General features: G+C 42.0%; 2 protein-coding genes across 3 annotated transcripts; one reads left to right on the top strand and one right to left on the bottom strand.

Annotated features, from left to right (window-relative positions):
* Nucleotides 1-1,976: 1,976 nt before the first annotated feature.
* fam131c (family with sequence similarity 131 member C) lies at nt 1,977-19,610 on the top strand. Of its 2 annotated transcripts, none has more exons than XM_085781333.1 (6): nt 1,977-2,170; nt 3,487-3,551; nt 5,651-5,735; nt 17,284-17,526; nt 17,804-17,893; nt 18,993-19,610. In XM_085781333.1, the coding sequence occupies exons 1-6, from the start codon at nt 2,140-2,142 to the stop codon at nt 19,241-19,243; spliced, it is 765 nt and encodes a 254-aa protein (XP_085637459.1). In that variant the 5' UTR covers nt 1,977-2,139; the 3' UTR covers nt 19,244-19,610. The 2 variants fall into 2 exon arrangements, with proteins under 2 accessions (XP_085637459.1, XP_085637458.1); XM_085781332.1 differs by having other exon boundaries at nt 1,986-2,170; nt 18,990-19,610.
* On the bottom strand, nt 11,704-14,137 carry LOC146984281 (SUN domain-containing protein 2-like). Its single transcript, XM_085781331.1, has 9 exons — nt 13,983-14,137; nt 13,729-13,789; nt 13,484-13,581; nt 13,124-13,212; nt 12,834-12,969; nt 12,603-12,718; nt 12,310-12,483; nt 12,117-12,206; nt 11,704-12,013 (listed from the first exon to the last, which is right to left on the bottom strand). Exons 2-9 carry the CDS (start codon nt 13,785-13,787, stop codon nt 11,903-11,905), a joined length of 873 nt encoding a protein of 290 aa, XP_085637457.1. The 5' UTR covers nt 13,788-13,789; nt 13,983-14,137; the 3' UTR covers nt 11,704-11,902.
* Nucleotides 19,611-19,683: the final 73 nt, after the last annotated feature.

Here is a 19,683-nt window from a genome sequence, read left to right as displayed (position 1 = left end):
AGAGGTCAGGCTGCTCCTGAGTCTGCCCTCTCCTCTACAGCTCAGTGTGGGAGCTGGAGGAGAAAATGCTCAGGGATCATTAAGAAGAGGGACTCCGAGGTCACAGAGGTCACTTAACATCTTTTAGTCCTGAGAGGCTTGTAGTGTCCCACAAGACCTTTTCATCTTGGTTCCAAAAGTTCCTTATGGGAGCTCCTCGGGGATCTGTGGGGAACCGTTTTTTTATGTTAGAGGTTTTAGGATTTCAATAAGTTTTAGTCGTCTTTGTTGATGTTTTGGGGTCTGACCATAGGGTCTGACCAAGGTTTTCAGGGTGTCTTCAGGGGCCCACAGGGTTTTGGGGACACATAGAAAACATATATCTAAGATAAGACTTTTTGTTCACCCCTTAATGGAGAAATTTACATGGTTCAACAGTTCAGGCATACAGGGGAGAAAAAAGGACAAAACAAGGTGGAAAATATGTTTTGGAAAAACATGGTATGTACTTTTCATATTTTATAATGTGAGTTGTGTTAAAAAAAAAAAGTGCTTATAGGTGTATATATATATATATATATATATATATATAAAATGGTGGTAATAATATTGTACAGTAACATGATGTTAGATAGGCTAACAGAGGTGTGAGTGTCTGTGTTGTCCTGCAGAAAATTCAGCTCATATTATTTTTTAGTTACTTTGTTAATGTTAGGTGAAAGAGGAGCAGATTAAAAAGATTATTCTTCCTTCCACTCCTTTTCATTCACAAGAAGAGATTTTGCCTGTGTAGGTCCAGGTCATTGTAGATTTTATGTGCTGAATTGACCGCAACTGGACTTCTTTCTTGGTTGCTTGAAGACACCTCTCATCTGAAAGGCTTCTTCAGTTCTAAAAAACTGTTCCCAGGTATTTAACTTAAGTGTTATTTCTACCAGTTGCCTTCAGTTCAACACTTAAAGAATTTGAGATTTTGGCTGGTGTTTGATCAGTGACTGAAAAAAATGGTTAATCAATAGATACGGTAAATGGGCACCAGTGATTTGCTGTATTTTATCTGTATTTTATACATCTTTGTCTTTTCACAGTTATATAAAACTATCAATGGCTGAGCCTGTGGCTGTGCATCAAACATCTCTGAGAGGTTTTAATCTCAGGCTCAGTCATTTGATCGCCGGCTCCTCTGTCCACATGTTAAAGTGAAGTGTGCTTGAACAAGATATTGAATCTTAGATTGCTGCTCATGTCCAGGGGGCGAATGAACGTGCCGCCAGCCCCTTCATGCAGCCTTGTTACCATTTACCCACTGGACCTGTGTAAATGTGGAAACACTGAGAATAATAATAGGAATATATAAATCTCTGTCTTGAGTATCCCATAAACAGCTGTTTCTCACTGAGCAGAGATTTACTGCCAACGTCTGACGTTTGACTAACTTCATAAACACCACCGTCCTCCTCAGACCATCAAATCATTTGTACTTTTCATTATTATTATTATGAGTTGAGAGTGGGGGGAAAAAAAAGCAAGAGTGTGGTTTGGTTGCCATAGCAACAACATCCCCCCCTCACACACACACACGATGTGAGCGAGGGCACTGTTGTTGACGCGGGTGATGTCAGCAATGTCCTGGTTATATTATCCCAGGGAGGAATCTGAGACAGACGAGGACAAAGACATGATCAGATGCAAAAGAAGACAGTTTGTGTTTAGTGTGTGTGTGAGAGAGAGAGAGAGAGAGAGAGAGAGAGCTAACGAGGTCACATGAGACACCTAATGAAGTGTAAAGCCGTGTATTAAGTGTAAATGTAATTGTATTAAAGATAGAGAGATGGATAGGAGAAGAATAAAGTGGGAGGAGAAAAGAGGAAATAGAGGGGAGGGGATTCATCATCGTCACACGCTTTCTCCCCATCCCACCTCCCCTCACCCCCCACTTTGTCTGTGTTGCTCGCTCACCTCCCTCCTCCTGTACAGAGAAGTCAACCAGTGCATCAGCCTAAAGCTCGTCTGGCGTCCACTCTGACTTTCCTCACCTCCCTCCTCGCCGCTCCTCTGCCGACTGACACCACTGCTCCCTCTCTCTCTCTCTCTTCCTCCTCTCCTCCTTCTCGTCGAGCCGCCATGGTGAACAGATAACCACCTGACCATCCTGAGACCATGGGTGCCTGCCTCTGCAAAGGTCACAAAGGTCAGTGTCTGAGTCCACCTATATGTGCATCCGTGTGTGTGTGTGTGAGTGTGTGTGTGTGTGTGTGTGAGTGAGGGCTGGACAGACACGCAAGAAGTCGACGACCAGGAGCACGACTGTGTCATAAAGTTGCACAGTGCTTTTACAAGACAAGAGTGTGCACTAGATTCTCATAGTTGATAGTGAATCCATCTTTATCCCAACGGTGTGTGTGTGTGTGTGTGTGACTGTATCTATCATAGGAAACAGATGCACAACGCAGTTTCTGCCATGAGCCTTCATTTGAGAACTTATTGAAGTGAATCCGTGGAGATTTCCTCACATCCAGGACTCGCAGGCAAGGGGGTAGATGAGGGGGGATTGTGAGGATCAGCGGGGGACGACAGTGGCTTTAGGATGTGACGGCTCCATCAGAAGCTCATCTCCAACTAGTCGTGACTGGAGGATGTATTTGTCTCCCTCTCTCGCTTTTGTATTCCTGTAAAGGTTTATATGAAAATAAGGAAGAAGTTGTAGTTGTTGTCTGGATGAAAGAACAAGCAGGTTCTCTAATCTGTGCTGTCAAAACGAAGGAAGCTGATTTAAGGTGCTCCAGATTTCTGTGACAACAACAAAATAACGGTGCAGCTCATATTTAACATCACATCACGTCCTCACACAGTGTTTTCAGCTTCTGTTTTGTGAGACAAAATCGCCTTTTGTGCAGGAAGCATCGAGAGGTGTGTGTGTGTGTCTGTGTCTGTGTGTGGCTGTGTGCATGTGTGTGTGTGTCAGGGTGGGATTAAACTCCAGAAGGGCAGAGGATAGATTCAGGAATCATTATAAGGCTTCCTGACACGGTAATAACATCTGATGAGACCAGGGACCAGATAGAGCTCTGTGCACCTGTGTGTTTGTGTGTGTGTGTGTGTGTGTGCGTGCGTGTGACATGAGTAAATGGAGGGGTATCACTGGCCTCCCGTTGCTGTAGCGTTTCCATAGTGACAGTCAATTGTCTTGACGACACCTCTCTGGGGATACCCTGAGCACGCTTTGTGTTGTTCTTGTGTGGATGTGTGTGTGTTGTGTGTCCACTGACCTTTCTAATGATGTTAATTCTCCACCACACTGACCCACACTTCATTTCCTCCTGTCGTTCATTGGAACCTCATCAACCATCAATTACCAAGTAAACATGGAGAGTGTGGGTCAAGGCACAGCTACAGTAAATACCAACCCCCCCCCTCTCTCTCTTATCTACGAGTCTTGGTTCACCCCTTGAACATGCATCTCACAGCAGTCAGCAGTGTGTGTGGTGTGTGTGTTGTTCCGCACAGAGCTCCATTTCCCCATGACGGTGCTGCAGGACCAGACAGAGGAGGGTCAGTCAACAACTGTCAAGGTTAGTGACCCCTCCCCCTCCTCTATTAAGGTCTGAAATCAGCAATTCCTATGGTGGCCTTGAGAGCTCGACACACTAAAATTGAAGAAAACACAAACGCATCAGTAGCCCACATACTAGCAATAAGATCATGTGATATCGATGTTACAATAAATCAAACAAACTCACCACTAACAGGTAGCTGCTGTCTTCACAAGTTCTGAAGTCAAGAGAAAATTGATTAAGTTGTTTTCTGAATTTGCAGTGAGTTGAGCCCTTACAGCCACCGTACAGTTCGGTGTCCAATGTCCATTTACAGGAACTACTTCACCAGCAAAGAAGTACAGCTGACAATTTGTTAGGTGGATTATGCTGTTGATGTTCCTCTGCCTTGGTGGCACAAATATTCTCCATGGACTTCTTAGATAATGGTGGTCAAAGGTCAAAGGTCAAGGTTGAAAGTTAAATGATATTTATTATTCCCAAGGGCATGTTTGTTGACTTTTGACCAATACCTAATTATTCAGTGATTATTGACTGATAATATTCAATTTTTGTCTTTTGTGGTCAAAAACATGCACAAAACATGCACCCTTTGAATTACTTTGTTTAGGCTATAGTTACGATATGTGGAATGTGTTGATGGACATTACAGACAGATCTTTTCAAGATTTACTCAGAAACACAGAGTAGAGAAGAGAAGACCATCTGAATAAACTTACAAAATTTATTGAAAAAGAGATTTAATTTCATTTGTACAATGTGAGATGAGGAACCATCTCTCTTATTTTCAGGTGATTGTGTGAAACAGAACCAAATTTCTGATAGAAAAAAAAAGGAAATTGGTAAAGTTTGACCCGAGGACATAAAGGAGAGTTTAAGAATAACTACGTCTGATCAAAAAAAAGATGGAAAAAAATTCAAAAGTCATCCGTGGTTTTTCAGTGACCACACACTGGGCAATGAAGCAGCAGAGAAAAACAGAAACAGCATTAATCTGCTTTTTTTTTTCTCTCCTAGTGATTTTCCACTCAAGTGATTTTTACACAGAGTCATATTGTCTGTACAACTTGTCTCCATCAGTTTGAATTGGAACCACACAGCATGCACTCATGTATAACCACGCACTTACCAACAGTCCCATTTCATTTCTAGCATCTTTTGAAAAGAAAAGCCTAAACCCTGAACCTCTGCTCCTGCACTGGCTGCTGCTCCTCAGGGTGTCAACACCAGACAGGCTCAAGTTTAAAATATCTTCCTTTTTATCGCAGCTCGTTCAGACTGGGTGTGAACGAGCTGCAGGATTTCCATAAATGCTGCTTGTTACTGTAGTTGTGCCAGAACTCTGTCATTATCACCATTTTTCTTGAAAGAAAAAAAGTGGGAGATCAGAGAGATTTGAGATATAACATATCAGAGGTGACTGCCAGGGGAGGATGTTTACATATGTCACTGTTTCCGGTGGTGTATGTGGTTTGAAACTGAGACTGGAAAATAGAAAATAACCTGAATGGAGCGCTGATGGGCCTAAGAAAGAGGGTCACATAATGTGTCAATAATGCCTCGATGGGACAAACGTTCACATGGACTCAAGGATGAACTGTTTGGACTTTGGTGGACAAAGGTCAAAACACATTTTTGTATAATGGCCTTGGGAGAGTCACACTAGCATAAGTCACTTTTTTGTGGCCCCCTTGTGTTGAGGTTTTCGGAGCATGTGTCGTTAAATTGATGAAGTTGTCTTCTGAATGTGTAGCACATTTGTGTCTTCTCATGTGTTTACCTAAGATGCAATGTGTTGAGCCCTCAAATAATGAAATAACTTTGACTAACTTATAAGACTTTGTTGGTGAAGGTCAAGGGCCAGTGTGACCTCAGAGAACAATTAGTGTCTGAAGTCAAGGCTTCACATCACAAAACAGCCAAGATGGTTCGCCCTAACCCCCCAATTAATCACACAAATGGTTAAATATATGATAACCAGGAGAAAAATGTCTTAAATGCAGGGTCAGGGAGTTACACAGCATATTTTCTACTTTATCACATAGTTTCCATTAAAAATACCAGCGCCTCTTGTATTTCTCCTATCAGTGATGAATAGTTCTCCTTCTCCTATACAGGACGGCCAGGATCCCTCCAATGGCAACGTGTCTGATAAAACCAGCCGCTATGACATCGGCGAGTTAGCCACCTCCTCTTTGATAGGTGAGAATGGACACACACACACACACACACACACACACACACACACACTTGTACATGTAAACAGTTTTGGTTCATGTTGTGTCACATTATGAATCAAACATACTAGACCTGGAGGAAAGCAGGCTGGGGATTTAAATTAGTAACCACGGGAGGGTAGAAATGTGATTTCCCTGATGCCCCCCCTCTCTCTCATGCACTGTAACATAAATACACACAGAGACATTAGCAAACACTCAGGTGCAAGCACACACACGTCCCTCTCCCGTTCAATTTTCTTCACTGACTTCCTCCTCTCTTCACATCAGTGACTTCCACCATCCTGTCTGTCTGCATCATCACGGCTGCTTCTCTCTGTCGGCGGGAGGTTAATTATCCGGTTAATGTGCTGAACTTTTTCCCAGTGAAAGGTCCTTTATTGGCCTGACAGTGCAATGACGGTGGTGGTGATGTTGGTGGTGATGATGATGATGATGATGAGGAGGACCTCATGAATATGTTCAACAAACACAGTGAGGAGCAGATGCTGCAGAGGGACTGACAGAATCTCTTCAGTGGAAAATAGTTCTAATGAAAAAGCTTTTTAACATTTACTTTGACTTAATCACTCGTCAGTCATCAATGACACCGTTCTGAAGATTTTGCCGATCAATAAGTGCAGCTGACAGCCTCACAGCTCAGATCAGACGCCAGTATGCAAATTCAAATATTATTATACAAATTTAATCACATTTAAAAAGAACATTGCTGATTTTATTCTGCTGGAATAATGATGTTTGGACTGATAAATCAGGCTGATGTGATTCTATTAACAGTAAATGCCTGAAACCGTGATGGCAGCACCGAGCAGCAACTGAAATGTTCATTAGATTTCACAAATGCAATCGTGTCTGACCCAACGAACAAGATATGGCTAATGACAGTTTTGTTATTCTTACAGCTGAACACTTGGACTGTGCTGCCAAAATTTGGCCCTGAGGGGGCGGCGACATTACAGGGGAAATAACAGCGGTCATAAATCAGATGAGTTTGTGGCGATTAGTGTGTAAATGTGCAGAGAAAAGATCATGGGAACATTCATCCGGGGCATGACGATGCAAATTAAACATCACAGCAATTACATTACGATATTCTCCCTGTACAAATGCATAACTGGCTATAGTTTAGAAATTATTTAATTGTTCAAAATTGCTTTTTTTTTTCATGCAAATACCTGCTGGACTAATAGCTAAAACTTTATAATACCCTATATGAAGCATTAGTTAAACATGAATAAATACTTAATTCTTCATTTATGAAGAATTCTTTCTTGATTGATACTAATTTGTACAATCATATAAGGGCACTGTTGTTTGAAATCAGCACCTGTCAATCAAGTGATATTTTATATTATTTATCAATTTTGGCTCTTTTATTGTCTAGAAATACCCCCTCATTACAAACAACAGGGGCCATCCTTCATACCAGGCAATATATGTCTGTTTTGACAAGGTTACTCATTCCTGCCAGGCTCTGCTCATGTTGTTATTAAACTTGTAACTTGCTCTGATGATGTGTTGACAAACTCATCTCCTCAGAGATGCTGCTCATGGTGACATCATGCTCGTTTTTGTTTCACCAACTGAGTGCCCAGTGGCAAAGAACTACACATTTTCAATATGAAAATTTGAAAGATTAATGACAGACATGTACAAATACTGTGTAACTTTCCTAACAATAAAATTGTTATGTTTCCAGAGGTTCAGCCGTCCCTACCAAAATAGACTATTTGAGGTTCATTAACATCCGAACCAGTTAAAATTCAATAAACTTTATTTGTCTGCAGGGAGCAATTGCAGGGCACACAGACATTACTGCAAAAGATAAGATTTTAATATTTATTTGTTCCAAATAACAGTAACAAGACAAGTGTCAAACTAACAATAACAATGTAAAGCTAAAAGGAAGTGACATATAAATATAAAAAAATATATGAAAGAAAGAATACTGTATAAAAATAATATGTAAATATGAAAAACTACACACAGATACACAACAAATAACATACAACCAAGACACAAGACAAACTGTACACACCAGTTTACTTTATATTTTAAATATTATTATCATTGCTAATAATGTGGAATTTTTTTTTTTTTTAAAGTTACGTATACAGTTTATGCCCATTTGGAAAATGAGGTGCATAAACATGGATAGATAGCAGCAAGTCCAATAATTGCAGCAGGAACTACAGATGCACAGTTGCCCATAAAGTTGGAATACAATATTTTTTTTAACCTTTTCTCATGAAATAATTAATGTGATTTATTCTTGATCAATAAAGTGTATCGTTTCAAACTTTTATTGATCAATCTCCTCCAAACAAATCACTGTGGAAATTAAACCACAATTAACCTTTACATTAGCCATTTGACATCAGTATTTTGACCCCTTTTAGTTCTACTCACATATCCAAGTGTGTGTTTAGTGTTTCACGCTACAAAAATGATGCACCCAGCTGGGACGCACTTCTTAGTGTCCCCTGGAAATACTACAAATGTATTTTTGAGTATTCACGGCTAAGGTGTCATCAGATCAATCAATATCCTGGGAATGTGTTTGTGTTCCGTCGGTCTGCACGTGTTGAGTCATCAGGGCCACCGTACATTTACTTCTGGTTCAGTCTCATTTGTTTTGTGGCACAACACGTAGCTGTTTTCAGCAGACCTTTTTTATTAATGCTTTCTGTTCCTGGCATTTTCATGTCAGCTCAACTTTCGTGTTTCTTGTGTCTAGGGATTTTTAATTTTAAAGTTCTGCACAACAGCCCGGTAAATTAAGTTTTATCCGAAACCTCAATGTGTTCCTGAGTTAAATTAAAGGTTAAATGAAAAAGGATGTTTTCATAAACCTGACTGCCCAGCACTAAAGGGCAGACAGACAAAGCAAGGTGTATATAGTTGAGCATTTAGAGACCAAAGACAGAGCTAAAAGAAGACAGGTCAACGTCTTTCAGCCCTGAATCGTGAATAGATATTCCTGTCAGGATTCACACAGTTAATGCAGGTTAATCTTCGTGCTGCCATCTAACTGTGCAAACACAGACGGTGTAAATCTGACAGTTTGGTGAACAAAATGTCCCAAACAACACAGTGTGCTCCAGTCTCCCCAGGAGCTGGCAGAGCCTTACATACTGTTTGTTCGCTTCACAATCCCCATGAATCAACAGAGAAACCCCAGTTATCTCTCTGCTGCCCAGTGCACTCTGGGAGCACGTAAACACATTATTATCATGTTGTGTGTTCTGCCAACCAAATGTGATTGCGGACAGTGAGCCCAGAATACCCACATCTGAAAAACAAATGGGATTTTCCTGCTGTGTTCACATCACCTAAATAGATGCAGCAGCCTCCTCGCCATCCACAAGCAGCCAGAACAGAGTTGTCACAGTGTGAGAGCAGGGCGAGACAGCAGTAGGTGTTACAGCTTGTAACAAAGCACAATCTGTTGAGCTAAACACGTCGGTCGGGAGGTTTTTCTCACTTTCAATTAGCCCAGGCTGCTGACGACGTCCGTGGCTTCCTTCCCCTGCGATCACTTCTCACTGACAAATATTTCTTTCCCTCCTTGTTTTCTCCTCTCTCAGCTTGTTACTCTCTCCTCTCCACTTCCTGGTCTTGACATTATTCAGCCTGTAGCTCATGTATTACCTCAGCTTTAATTCCTGGTTCTCTTTTTTCCACCTTTGCCTTTACGACCTTTCCTTCTTGCGCCCTTTTTACATCATGTTATTTTCCTGCTCTGCTGTTTGTTGACCTTCTGACTCGTGTCTTTTGTAATTAAAAACAATGACGACGGGCATGGCCCAGTGGTTCTGTGGCCTTTGAATAACAGATTTTTCATTCTGTTAGAGCTGCATGATGTAAAAAACATCATACTGTGATTACATGGGCGGATATTGCCATTGTGATTTCAGTGTAAATTGATTGATTGATTGGTTGGTTGGTTGGTTGATTGATTGATCGATTTATTGATTAAGAGGAATTTATTTTGAACCTGAGAAAATTAAAATAAAATGAAATGAAATAAAACAACACAACACAACAGATAAGCAGCAACAACAGAAAAAAGATCAACACAGGTTCTCCCTGTAATAACTTACATGTTCCCCTGAATTTACTACTTACTGAGAATGTATTATACAGTTCAATATTCACGGGAGCTAGACCTCCACTGTCCCTTGAGGCAAAGTGTTTTTAGACCATTCCACAAGAAATCCTTAATCTAAGTACGATATTGTTTCAAGATCCCAACTGAGATGTTTACAGATATCTTTGTAGATAGTTGGTATAGTTGATATGCAGAGAAACCACCATTTTAAAGATGTTAATTTCCCCCCTACAACATAAGATTTCAACTTCATTTTGTCCAATTGTGCCTTAAACTTTTGAATTAAAGGGGTCATATTAACTGGGATTATATTATCTAAATTTGAATTTAGCCTAATGTCTAATATTTCCTTCCAGCAGATAACCACTTAAAACTGAAATGTGTTCATCGTTGACTGGGTTGATCCTCTTGATACTTACATCCTTAGGACAATTTACTTTTTTGTCTGGTATTGTTTTAGAAAGATTTACTAACAGACAAAACATTAGAGAATGTCTTCTTCTCTGTAGCAACACAACTCTCATCGTATTGACAATGCACAACAAGTGTTGTGATAAATTTTATCACTGCAGCTCCTGCAATTTGGATATTCCACTTGGCTGTATTGCACTCTGGATTATATTGTGATTAATTGTGCAGATGTAGACTCTACCAAACACAGTGTCACATTGTGGATGTACAGTAGACAGGTTTTGCATTTAACATTAAACCACAAAGAAACAAAGAAATTATGATAATTTATTTATTGGTAGAATAGCAAGAAGCGGGGTACACCCTGGACGGCTAGCCAATCTGTCACAGGGTAACAAAAATGGGAAATTTAGAGTGGCCAATTAACCTAAAAAGCATGTGTTTTGGGGATGTGGGAGGAAACCGGAGGCCTCGGAGTAAACCCACCCGGACACAGAGAGACCATGCAAACTCTACACAGGGAGACACCTCTGTCTCCTCTGTGTGGAGACAGTGCTAACCACTGCTCCACTGTGCCGGCCGGACAACGGAGGTGAATCAAACTAACCTACAGTACAGTACTATTTGCTGTGGAATTTGGAGCGTCAGAAAACACCAGCAAGAAGCCCCCTTCCCTCACGCTGCAGCATTGATGGTTACATTTAGGGCTGGGCGGTATACCAGTTCAGAGAAGAGAGAGAGAGAGAGAGAGAGAGAGAGAGAGAGACCAGAGAAGAAAGAGAGAGACAGAGAGCAGAGAAAAGAGAAAAAGACCAGAGAGAGAGAGAGAGAGAGACCAGAGAAGAAAGAGAGAGAGAGAGAGCAGAGAAAAGAGAAAAAGACCAGAGAGAGAGAGAGAGAGAGAGACCAGAGAAGAGAAAGAGAGAGAGACCAGAGAAAAGAGAAAAAGACCAGAGAGAGCGAGAGAGAGAGAGACCAGAGACCAGAGAAGAGAGAGAGAGCAGAGAAAAGAGAGCAGAGAGAGATACTCCATACCGCCCAGCCCTAGTTACATCTGTACCGCAGTGTATTTTCACCCAGCAGGGAGGAGACTCGATGGAGGGAAGCACGGTGAAATTTTGGTTTCACCAATCATTTAACACAAAGATAGTGCGTAACTTCTATCGCCCCCTAGAGGATTTCTGCGTTATTACAATGATAAGGCCAGCACCTCAATATGGCGTATGGCCCGGTGTAACGCACCATTATTTTCTGTGCGCCAGCGCAGGAATGTCGCCAAAGACACCAAATACAAAAAGAACAAGGAAAGGAAAAATACCGCAAGGTGTTAGAGGAGCCGAACGGCTTAATCAGCGTTGCATCATTTCCTATAATGGCTTGGGTAAAATGGATATTTACAGACACTTAGAAGTTACACATTATAGCTTTAACAAATAACACTTGCTGGTATTTTCATCACTCCAAATTCCACAACAAAATTTAAATTTACTGATTTCATATTTTTTCTGATTCACCTCCACAACGCCTATCTCAGTCCCCAGTCGTCGTCTGAATTTGTCCCTCATTATTTAACGTCCCTGTCCTGTTGTCTCCCCTTGTGAGTACTTACCTTAAGACATTTTTCCATGGACCCTGAAGCTGTACAGGCAGGTGTAGTCGGGATGGCCCCAATTACTCTCAACTTGCAGCTTCACGTACCGGAAGACGCCTTGTTTGTCATCCTGAAATGGAGACAGAGTGTTAGTTGTGGGGGTCAAAAATGAACGACAGTGTAAATTATGTGACAGACAATCAGAGATAAGGTGAATGGGGTGTAATACTAACAGCTATTCTAAAAGTCTGTAGTTGGTGTCCGTCTTTGTCATAAAGGAAGGTTCCTAGTTTGGTTCCTTCGTCATCTAAATTCTCCATAGCCTGATAGAAAGAAAGAGATGAGACATCCGGGTGAACACCTTGTCGTTCTCTGTGTATGTGACAGGATGTCTGCAGGGGAACTGTGATAAATCTCTGAACTTACGTAGACAGAAAACTCCTTTGGGGCCGAACTAATGGCGCCAGATGGGGACTGGCTCTTTGTAATGTGACCTAGTGTCACATGGCTAATGGTGAACAAACGGGAGAGGGCGATGACTAAATGCCCCCGCCCACCTGCAAATGACCAGCAGCTACCTGGCTGGAACGTCGATGCTCCCTGTGGAGAAAGAGTGAAAAGCAGTGTGTTGCATGTACACAAAAAAGAAAATGATGATGATAATGACATGTAAACAGTAACACATCACAGTCTGTTATGTGTGTGTGTGTAATTCCTACCTGAATAACAATGTGTCGGGGTAGGGGCACGTATGGTAAAGGTATTCCTAAAAAGCTAGCGGGTGACTTGGGTATGTAGTACGATTCTGACGACCGGTGAGATACAATATATGCTCCTGCACAGAACACAACAACAACACACAAAGAAAGAAAGTGAGAGAGCAGTCGTAAATTAAAAATTATATGTCTGAATTTACAATGTTGCAGATGAAGATGATTTAGATGTCTCACCAAATGATTCTAGTGCAACGTTGGGTAAAAGGTCTGCAATCGGGCGAAAGTTGTCTATTGGTCTCTGATACTTGAGCAGCAAGTCCTGTCGTTCTCTCAGCTCCCTGGTCATCTCCTCGCATCGCTCAGCACAGTCCTGAGTAAGAAAAAACCTTATTGAACACCACATGTCTACATGTTTGGGACAATAACATTTCTACATTGATTGCTGTTTCACATGGAGATAATAATAATAGTCTCTGGACTATTAATTGTGTACGGTATTCTTAATTTGCTGTCATGGGTTATACCAGTGTTTTCAGGAGAGGTGAGACAGGTGATTCTGAGAGTCCTCTATCCAGGAGGTCGCTGTTCAGTATGAGAGTCAGATATGCAAATCCTGATGGAAGGAGAGAGACGAAACATGGGACACATGGTCAGGGTTGTTCATTTCAAATGACATGATCTCATATCGGTTCATTTCATCTTTTGATTTTGTGTAGCTGTCAACTCTATAGTTTTAAAGCAGAGCACAAACTTTCCCTAACCTTAACCAATGTACACATTTTACCTGGACACAAACTGACATGAGACTGGATTGTACTCAAAAGACAGAATCTGTAAAACTCACAACCTGGACTTGATTTGTTATGGCAGCTGAGATCACTTACCAAAACTCAGCAACATCACACCGAGGGCAAAGATACTGCAGCTGCCCGCCGTGACTTCAGGCTGAGAATGGCGACGAAATTTACGCCTTACGAAAATCCTGGATGTAGTGAAAGTGAGAAAAGAGTGAGAGCTTTTAAGATGTTTGAGGAGGAACCCAGACATAATGTTACACACACACACACACACACACACACACACGCACGCACGCACACACACACACACACACACACACACACTAGCTTACTTGTATGAGCTCTCCCTATAGGAAATTCTTGGTTGCAGTCGAGAGCTTCGTCGCAACATGACTGTAAAAAAAAGTTTTCACACTTGTATGACCTCTTCTTTTTGTGTCTATAACATCAACTTCACTTCTTTAGGGCCCTAATATGTTAGATCCCCAACCTGTTTTGGCTTAAAGACAGTGGTATTTGCTGTATCACACATAAATGCTACATGCTGCTCTGTTACCTGAGTGATCTGGTAGAAATAATTACTCACCTAAGAAATAGTAAAACGGACGTCAGTCTGTAGTCTTGTGGGTCAATAAGTCAGTCAGTCAGTCTCTGTGGTTCTAAAAGTCCTTGTCTCTTCAGTAGCTGTGCGCTGTCACTCGTCGGCCTGCGATCAACGACTGAGATCAAAACCCACAGTTGGGCCTGTGAACACTCGAGATGTGACTGTTACGTAAACGTTCTACACACGTCATGATGACAACAGAACTCTCAGGCTCGAGCGCGCGCGTGCATGTACACGCCAAAAAAGTCAGATTCATGGATCATAGATGTAACTTACTACGAACATAACATTAAAACAACTAGGAAGAAGTAAGGAAGGAAATTGGAGAAGTGAAAAAATAATACTGTAACAAAATCACAAATCAAGTAGGCTATGTGAGTTATTTAAATGAGAGACCTCCTAGAATTAATAATAAAGCCCCTCATAGCCCGTAGTAGTATGCTACTAACTGTTAGGCTAACGTTAGTTAGCCTGCTAGCTTGAGCGGTATCTGTCAAGTATCCCGTTTTGGCCGGGAAAGTCCCGTATTTTACCCCTCTTTCCCGCCGTCCTCCCGTATTAGTATTTTCCCGTAAATCTCCCGTATTTTAACCCGCGTTATTAAAAAATAATAATACCCCGGGCCAGTCCCCGGCGGCACCCCGGACTGGACGCTGCTATTTCATTTGGGTTTTGGTTTTTACCTCGGAGTAGCGACGATGCGCGTGCTCGTCGTCACTATGTGCGAGCACACAGCCCAAAGCCTCCATCAATATCTTTGCCTACATCACCGCGGCACTGAGGTCCTGCTCATCAAGCTTGTAACGGTCTATGGGTCGACCCCCTTTTTTTTTTTTTTTTACAGTCTATGGTCGACCCGCGGTTGTTGAAAAAAGAAAAAGAAAAAAAAAAGACTCATATTTTCCGCGCGAACACGCGCGGCTCGAACCAGCGCGTCCACACCGGTCGAGTTGTGTCGTCCATGCTCACTTAACCCAAAAGAACAGCTAGGCAGCCCAGTCCAGAGAGCAACAAAGAGGAACAGAGAGGGACAGCAGAGTAACAGGTGTGTCTCTGTGTCTGTGTACCTGCTGTAAGACAGGGTCATTCTATAATCATATAAGGCTGAAAATCTCAGGACATGTCTGCTCCAATTATTCAGCAGTAGCCTATAAAGCTAAAGCATGTGTGGGCCTTCTGTAGATATCTGACAGTAGCTCCAGCTATCAAAATACAGCTGAGAATAGGGCAGAAGTTGTGAAAGAAGACAGTGTGGCCTGATAGAGCTCCATGGTGAAGCAGAGGAAAGGATTGTCACCGGCCCCCAGGCCAAAAGAAAATGAGTTTTGTTTTTGCCCACCAGCCACAGCTCCACACTAGACCAGTTCTGAGTTCAGTTTCATACACTTCAGCCATTCTTGCAGTTACAATGATAGGAACCTCAGTCAGTACTGAATCTGCTTTAAAAAAAAAAAAAACTGTTTCTCCTCAGAGTACACCAGAATGCAACAACAACACATTATTGTTGTTGTCACTATTGAGGTCAGGCACACTGGATTAATCAGTTTGTCCAATAATGGCAGACAGGAAACAAAGGAGCTGGCTGAAGATCAGGAAGTAGTGCAGCTGCCAGTGATTTTAGCTTTCTTGTCTTAAAATGTAAGGGATACTGGAGCTTGGTTGGGGTGGCAGCACTATTCGCGGCAGGTGCCTGAAAATTTCCCTTATTTTCAAATCCAAAACTTGACAGGTAGGCTATCTTCTTCCCTGCTAACCGCAGTTAGTTCAGTTAAAGTCAGAGTCGAGCTGGAGCCGTCAGCAGCTCCTCCTCTCTGTGAAACCAAACCTGTGTGAGCTCCACGGGGTCAGACTGGGAACAAATCTCAGCCTCGGACTTGTCACTGATGGAGCCAGTAAGAACCGACGGTCGTTTGAGGCAACTCCCGCCTGTCCTTGATGTTTTGATTATGAATTAAGCACGTGCTAACTAGCACACAAGTAGGTAGGCTAATAGAGAAAGCAGAAAAGTGAGGGTCAAAGAATATTTATGGTTGTTTGCTGCTATATTATCATTAAAAATATTCCTTTATATAACAGCCATAAAATTACTTTCTATGGCACTGCATGTAATATGGATGTGGGGATTACATAATGGAACAAACAACTTGCCCAGATGTGGGTCAGACTTGGACTCTAGGCACAAGAAGCAATCTGTGATGGCCCGGTAAGATAGATAATACAAAGTTAGCCATGAAGATAAAGATTAAAAAATAAAATAAAATATATAATTACATATAAAAGTATAGATATAATATGCATATATCAGATATTTGTAAAAGTGAATAAATACATTTTTAAGGTAGCCTAATGTCTGGTGAATTGTCTGAGGTCTATTGACTCTGACTTCCTGAGCCACTCTGTGTGTGTCCATGGTTGCTGGATTAGTACAATGTTGCAGTTTATAGCTGGGGTCAATTTCCTGATTTATGCTTCTGTGTCCTGTACTGTAGGCCCATGTCTTTGAAATGTAACTTTATCTAATCCAGTAGGTTAGTTTGAAGTGGAGAAGAATGGCTTTGATCACTGACACAGAACAAGCAACTTTATTGCTGGGCACCAAGCTGAAGATAGATGTGAGTGAGCATCATGAAAGTGTTGATATCTGATAAACTGTAGTAACAAGTTGTCAGCGTGCACCATACAGATGGTTTCATTGTTTATTTAAACCTCCTGACACTACGATAGGATTGGTCGTTTGTTTTGAAGCAAAGCAGCCTCCTGGCAGCCACTGACCTCCATCAGAGCTGTCTAAAACATTTTCAGAAGCTAAAAGTTCAACTCTCCCTCATCTGTTCTGTCAAGTTCAGTGCTGTAGAAGTTCTGTCAGTATGAAAGGTGAAAATGTGCAGTTCTGTCCAAAATCACCTTGGCTGCTGTTACACTCTCATATTCAGTCTCTGATTTGTTTTTTTGCGAAGCTCTATATCAGTCGGCAGCAGCAGAAATGCTTCCTTTCATCAGGTTATGTAAATCAAGAGTAAATGCTCACTTTCAAAGACTGAATTATACTAAAAATGTAGAATTTCCCTTGAAGCATCACCATCTCATGATTCAGAGTCTCACCTTTCTCCATTTCCATATTCCACAGTCCCTTCTATTTCTTTCTACTGTTGCCATTTCATGTTTTATCTGAAATGATCTCCCTCTTTCCTCTGCTACCACACTCACTTTGTGTCCCCTCAATTCCCTCCTTTCATCTAATCCACTTTATCAAAAATATATCTCTTCTTCCCCCTTTACTTAGGTCTAGTGGCCACGATAAAGGAGCATATCACCCAGCCGACGGCAATGGCTCAGGGGCGGGTCGCTCACCTGATTGAGTGGAAGGGTTGGGGTGGAAGCGGGGAGGCCGGAGGACGTGGGGGCGGCTGGAGCGGAGCCTGCAGGAAAGGAGGAGGCTGGGGTGGGATGGGCGCTGAGCTACAGGAGGATGAGCAATTCTACTCCCAAATGACGGACGAGATCAAGGAGGCTCGATTCGCTGCAGGTGAGACAGACGCATGGATTTAATTCAATAAAAACAAGACGTGGTCAGTGGGGATGAAGTGACGCTCAAATCCCTGCAGGCATCATTTTTATTCAATTGGCTTGTGCAGAGGGAGCGTCTGCAAAAATCAATAGCCCTCAAGACTTCCCATGACAGTGACTCAAATGTAGTGCACTTATTTGATTTCTCTTTGTTTGCAATGGTGAGAAACAGCAGGTGGGAGAGGGGGCGAGCAACTTCCAAGAAAAGCACCATTTTGTGTGTGGTTGTCTCACAGGAGTGGCAGAGCAGTTCGCCCTGGCTGAGGCGGCCATGGACGTGTGGTCAATGAACGACAGCTTAGAGCAGCCGTCAACCAGCTTACAAGGTCGGTCATCTAAAAAAGAAGGGGGAAAAGAATCAAAGGGGAATAATGAATGAAGAAAGTTATTAAAAATCAATGCATTCGTGCTGCATCTGGGTTTGACTGACTGTAGTCCTTATTTCACCCCAAAGCTTTTTCTTTTATGTTGATGTTGGAGACAAAATGAAACAGATAACAGAATGAATTCCTGAGTCACAACATTATGTCAACACAATGTCTCAAAGCGCCCAGGAACCACAGAGCAGAGAAGATTTAATCTGTTTATTTTAGATTAGAGACCTGAATAAGGCTAATGACACCACCTTGCAGATATTTTGCTTTGGTTTTTATTCACCCTACTGACAAATGGCTGTGAGGATGGTGGCCTGTTTGAGCCACACTTGTGGACACACATTCAGAGTCTGGAGAGAATGAGTCATGGCAGATTTTCATTCAGCATCACTAACGACGAGTCAAAATGTGCACAGGATATCTCAGTTTCCCTACCTTGGTCTTAATGCTGATGCTAACCTTTAACATGCTGCTAAATACACAACTCTGCACCATACATACAGTACATAGGCCTATGTCTTTTTGTGCTTGCTCTATTTGCCCTTGAAATTACTCTGAATGGACAAATTAAGTTCTTGAATTAAGTTGACACCCTTAGGTCTGAAAGGTTGTTGCCCAACAAGTATTGACAGGTTTTTTTTGTTGTTTTTTTTGGAGTTCGTTGATTAGGCTTTTTGGGTCTTAAACAAGACCCTAGTGCAGCTAACACAAATCGGTTTTTATGTATTTATTGTTTTTATAAATGTATAAAAGCATCACATAATTAAATTAGGAAATAACCCTCCAAATAAAAGAGGTCAAAGTGTTCAAACATAAACGGTCCATCAGACAGTTTTAATTCTGTAAAAATGTGATGACACCAAAATCCTTGCCTAGAATATAAATGAAGGCAATAGATTATAATAGAGCTACCTGATGTGCAGTAGCTGGTTTATTACTGTATCTACAAACTGTCTCTATAGCCTGAGAGCCTATAGAGTCATGTCACTGTTCACATCATCATCCAGTGTCTTCCAGAGGCTGATTCTGTCTCATTGTCCCTCCTCAGCAGCACAGAACCACTTCTTGTCTCAGTTCCTGCTGGACGGCGGGAGCGTCGGCATCCCTCAGCATCTGTACAGCCTCCACACTCAGACGTATGGCAGCAACAGGCCGGCCAACCTGGTCCCTGTGCCGCGGTTCGACACAAGTCAGCGGGAGAGAGGTCGTCCCCTGGAGAACAGAAGCACTGTGACTGCAGAGGCTGGCGTCCGTCACATAGACAGCAGCTCGCTATCGGAGGATGATGTTTTTTATAACTAGACTTAACGAGATGAAAAAGACAACTATCACCCCCCCCCCCCCCCCCCCCCCCAATCTCTGAAACTGAGAGCACTCGAGTCTCAACCACCAGCAGTGACTGATACCAGAATATATCCACAGAGAGATGTGGAGCAAACCTCTGAAACGGCTTCACCTGGCTGAGTTTAAGAGCTTGGTCATCAGGTAGAAAGACTCCAGAGAGTGGTCACTCCTTGGTTGAGACGTATACCTTTTGTGAATGTAAATAGTTCCACAATTACATTTTAATTTTTTATTCAATGTACATTGAAAACTTTCATATTATATGTAGGACTGTGAAGAGTCATACCAGTGTAAATATCTTGTTATAAAACCTCAGTTTTAATATTTGTCCTGTATAACGCTGTCCATTTCTGTCCTCATCTGTTTTTCTCTCTCACACTGATGGACTGAACAGATGA

Source organism: Trachurus japonicus, chromosome 7, assembly GCF_045865225.1.
Source record: "Trachurus japonicus isolate A0001 chromosome 7, Traja_1.0".
NCBI classification, from domain to species: domain Eukaryota; kingdom Metazoa; phylum Chordata; class Actinopteri; order Carangiformes; family Carangidae; genus Trachurus; species Trachurus japonicus.
This window is presented reverse-complemented; position numbering and strand designations above follow the sequence as displayed.

What these genes read in the sequence shown, in the direction of transcription:
- LOC146984281 (XM_085781331.1), bottom strand. Translation starts at nt 13,787, where the DNA reads ATGTTGCGACGAAGCTCTCGACTGCAACCAAGAATTTCCTATAGGGAG. An exon ending in TATAGGGAGAGCTCATACAA is followed by an intron (nt 13,582 to 13,728) that starts GTAAGCTAGTGT and finishes CACTACATCCAG; the next exon opens with GATTTTCGTAAGGCGTAAAT. An exon ending in CCCGACACATTGTTATTCAG is followed by an intron (nt 12,484 to 12,602) that starts GTAGGAATTACA and finishes CTTTCTCCACAG; the next exon opens with GGAGCATCGACGTTCCAGCC.
- fam131c (XM_085781332.1), top strand. Translation starts at nt 2,140, where the DNA reads ATGGGTGCCTGCCTCTGCAAAGGTCACAAAG. An exon ending in CCTCTGCAAAGGTCACAAAG is followed by an intron (nt 2,171 to 3,486) that starts GTCAGTGTCTGA and finishes TGTTCCGCACAG; the next exon opens with AGCTCCATTTCCCCATGACG. An exon ending in AGCCACCTCCTCTTTGATAG is followed by an intron (nt 5,736 to 17,283) that starts GTGAGAATGGAC and finishes CCCTTTACTTAG; the next exon opens with GTCTAGTGGCCACGATAAAG.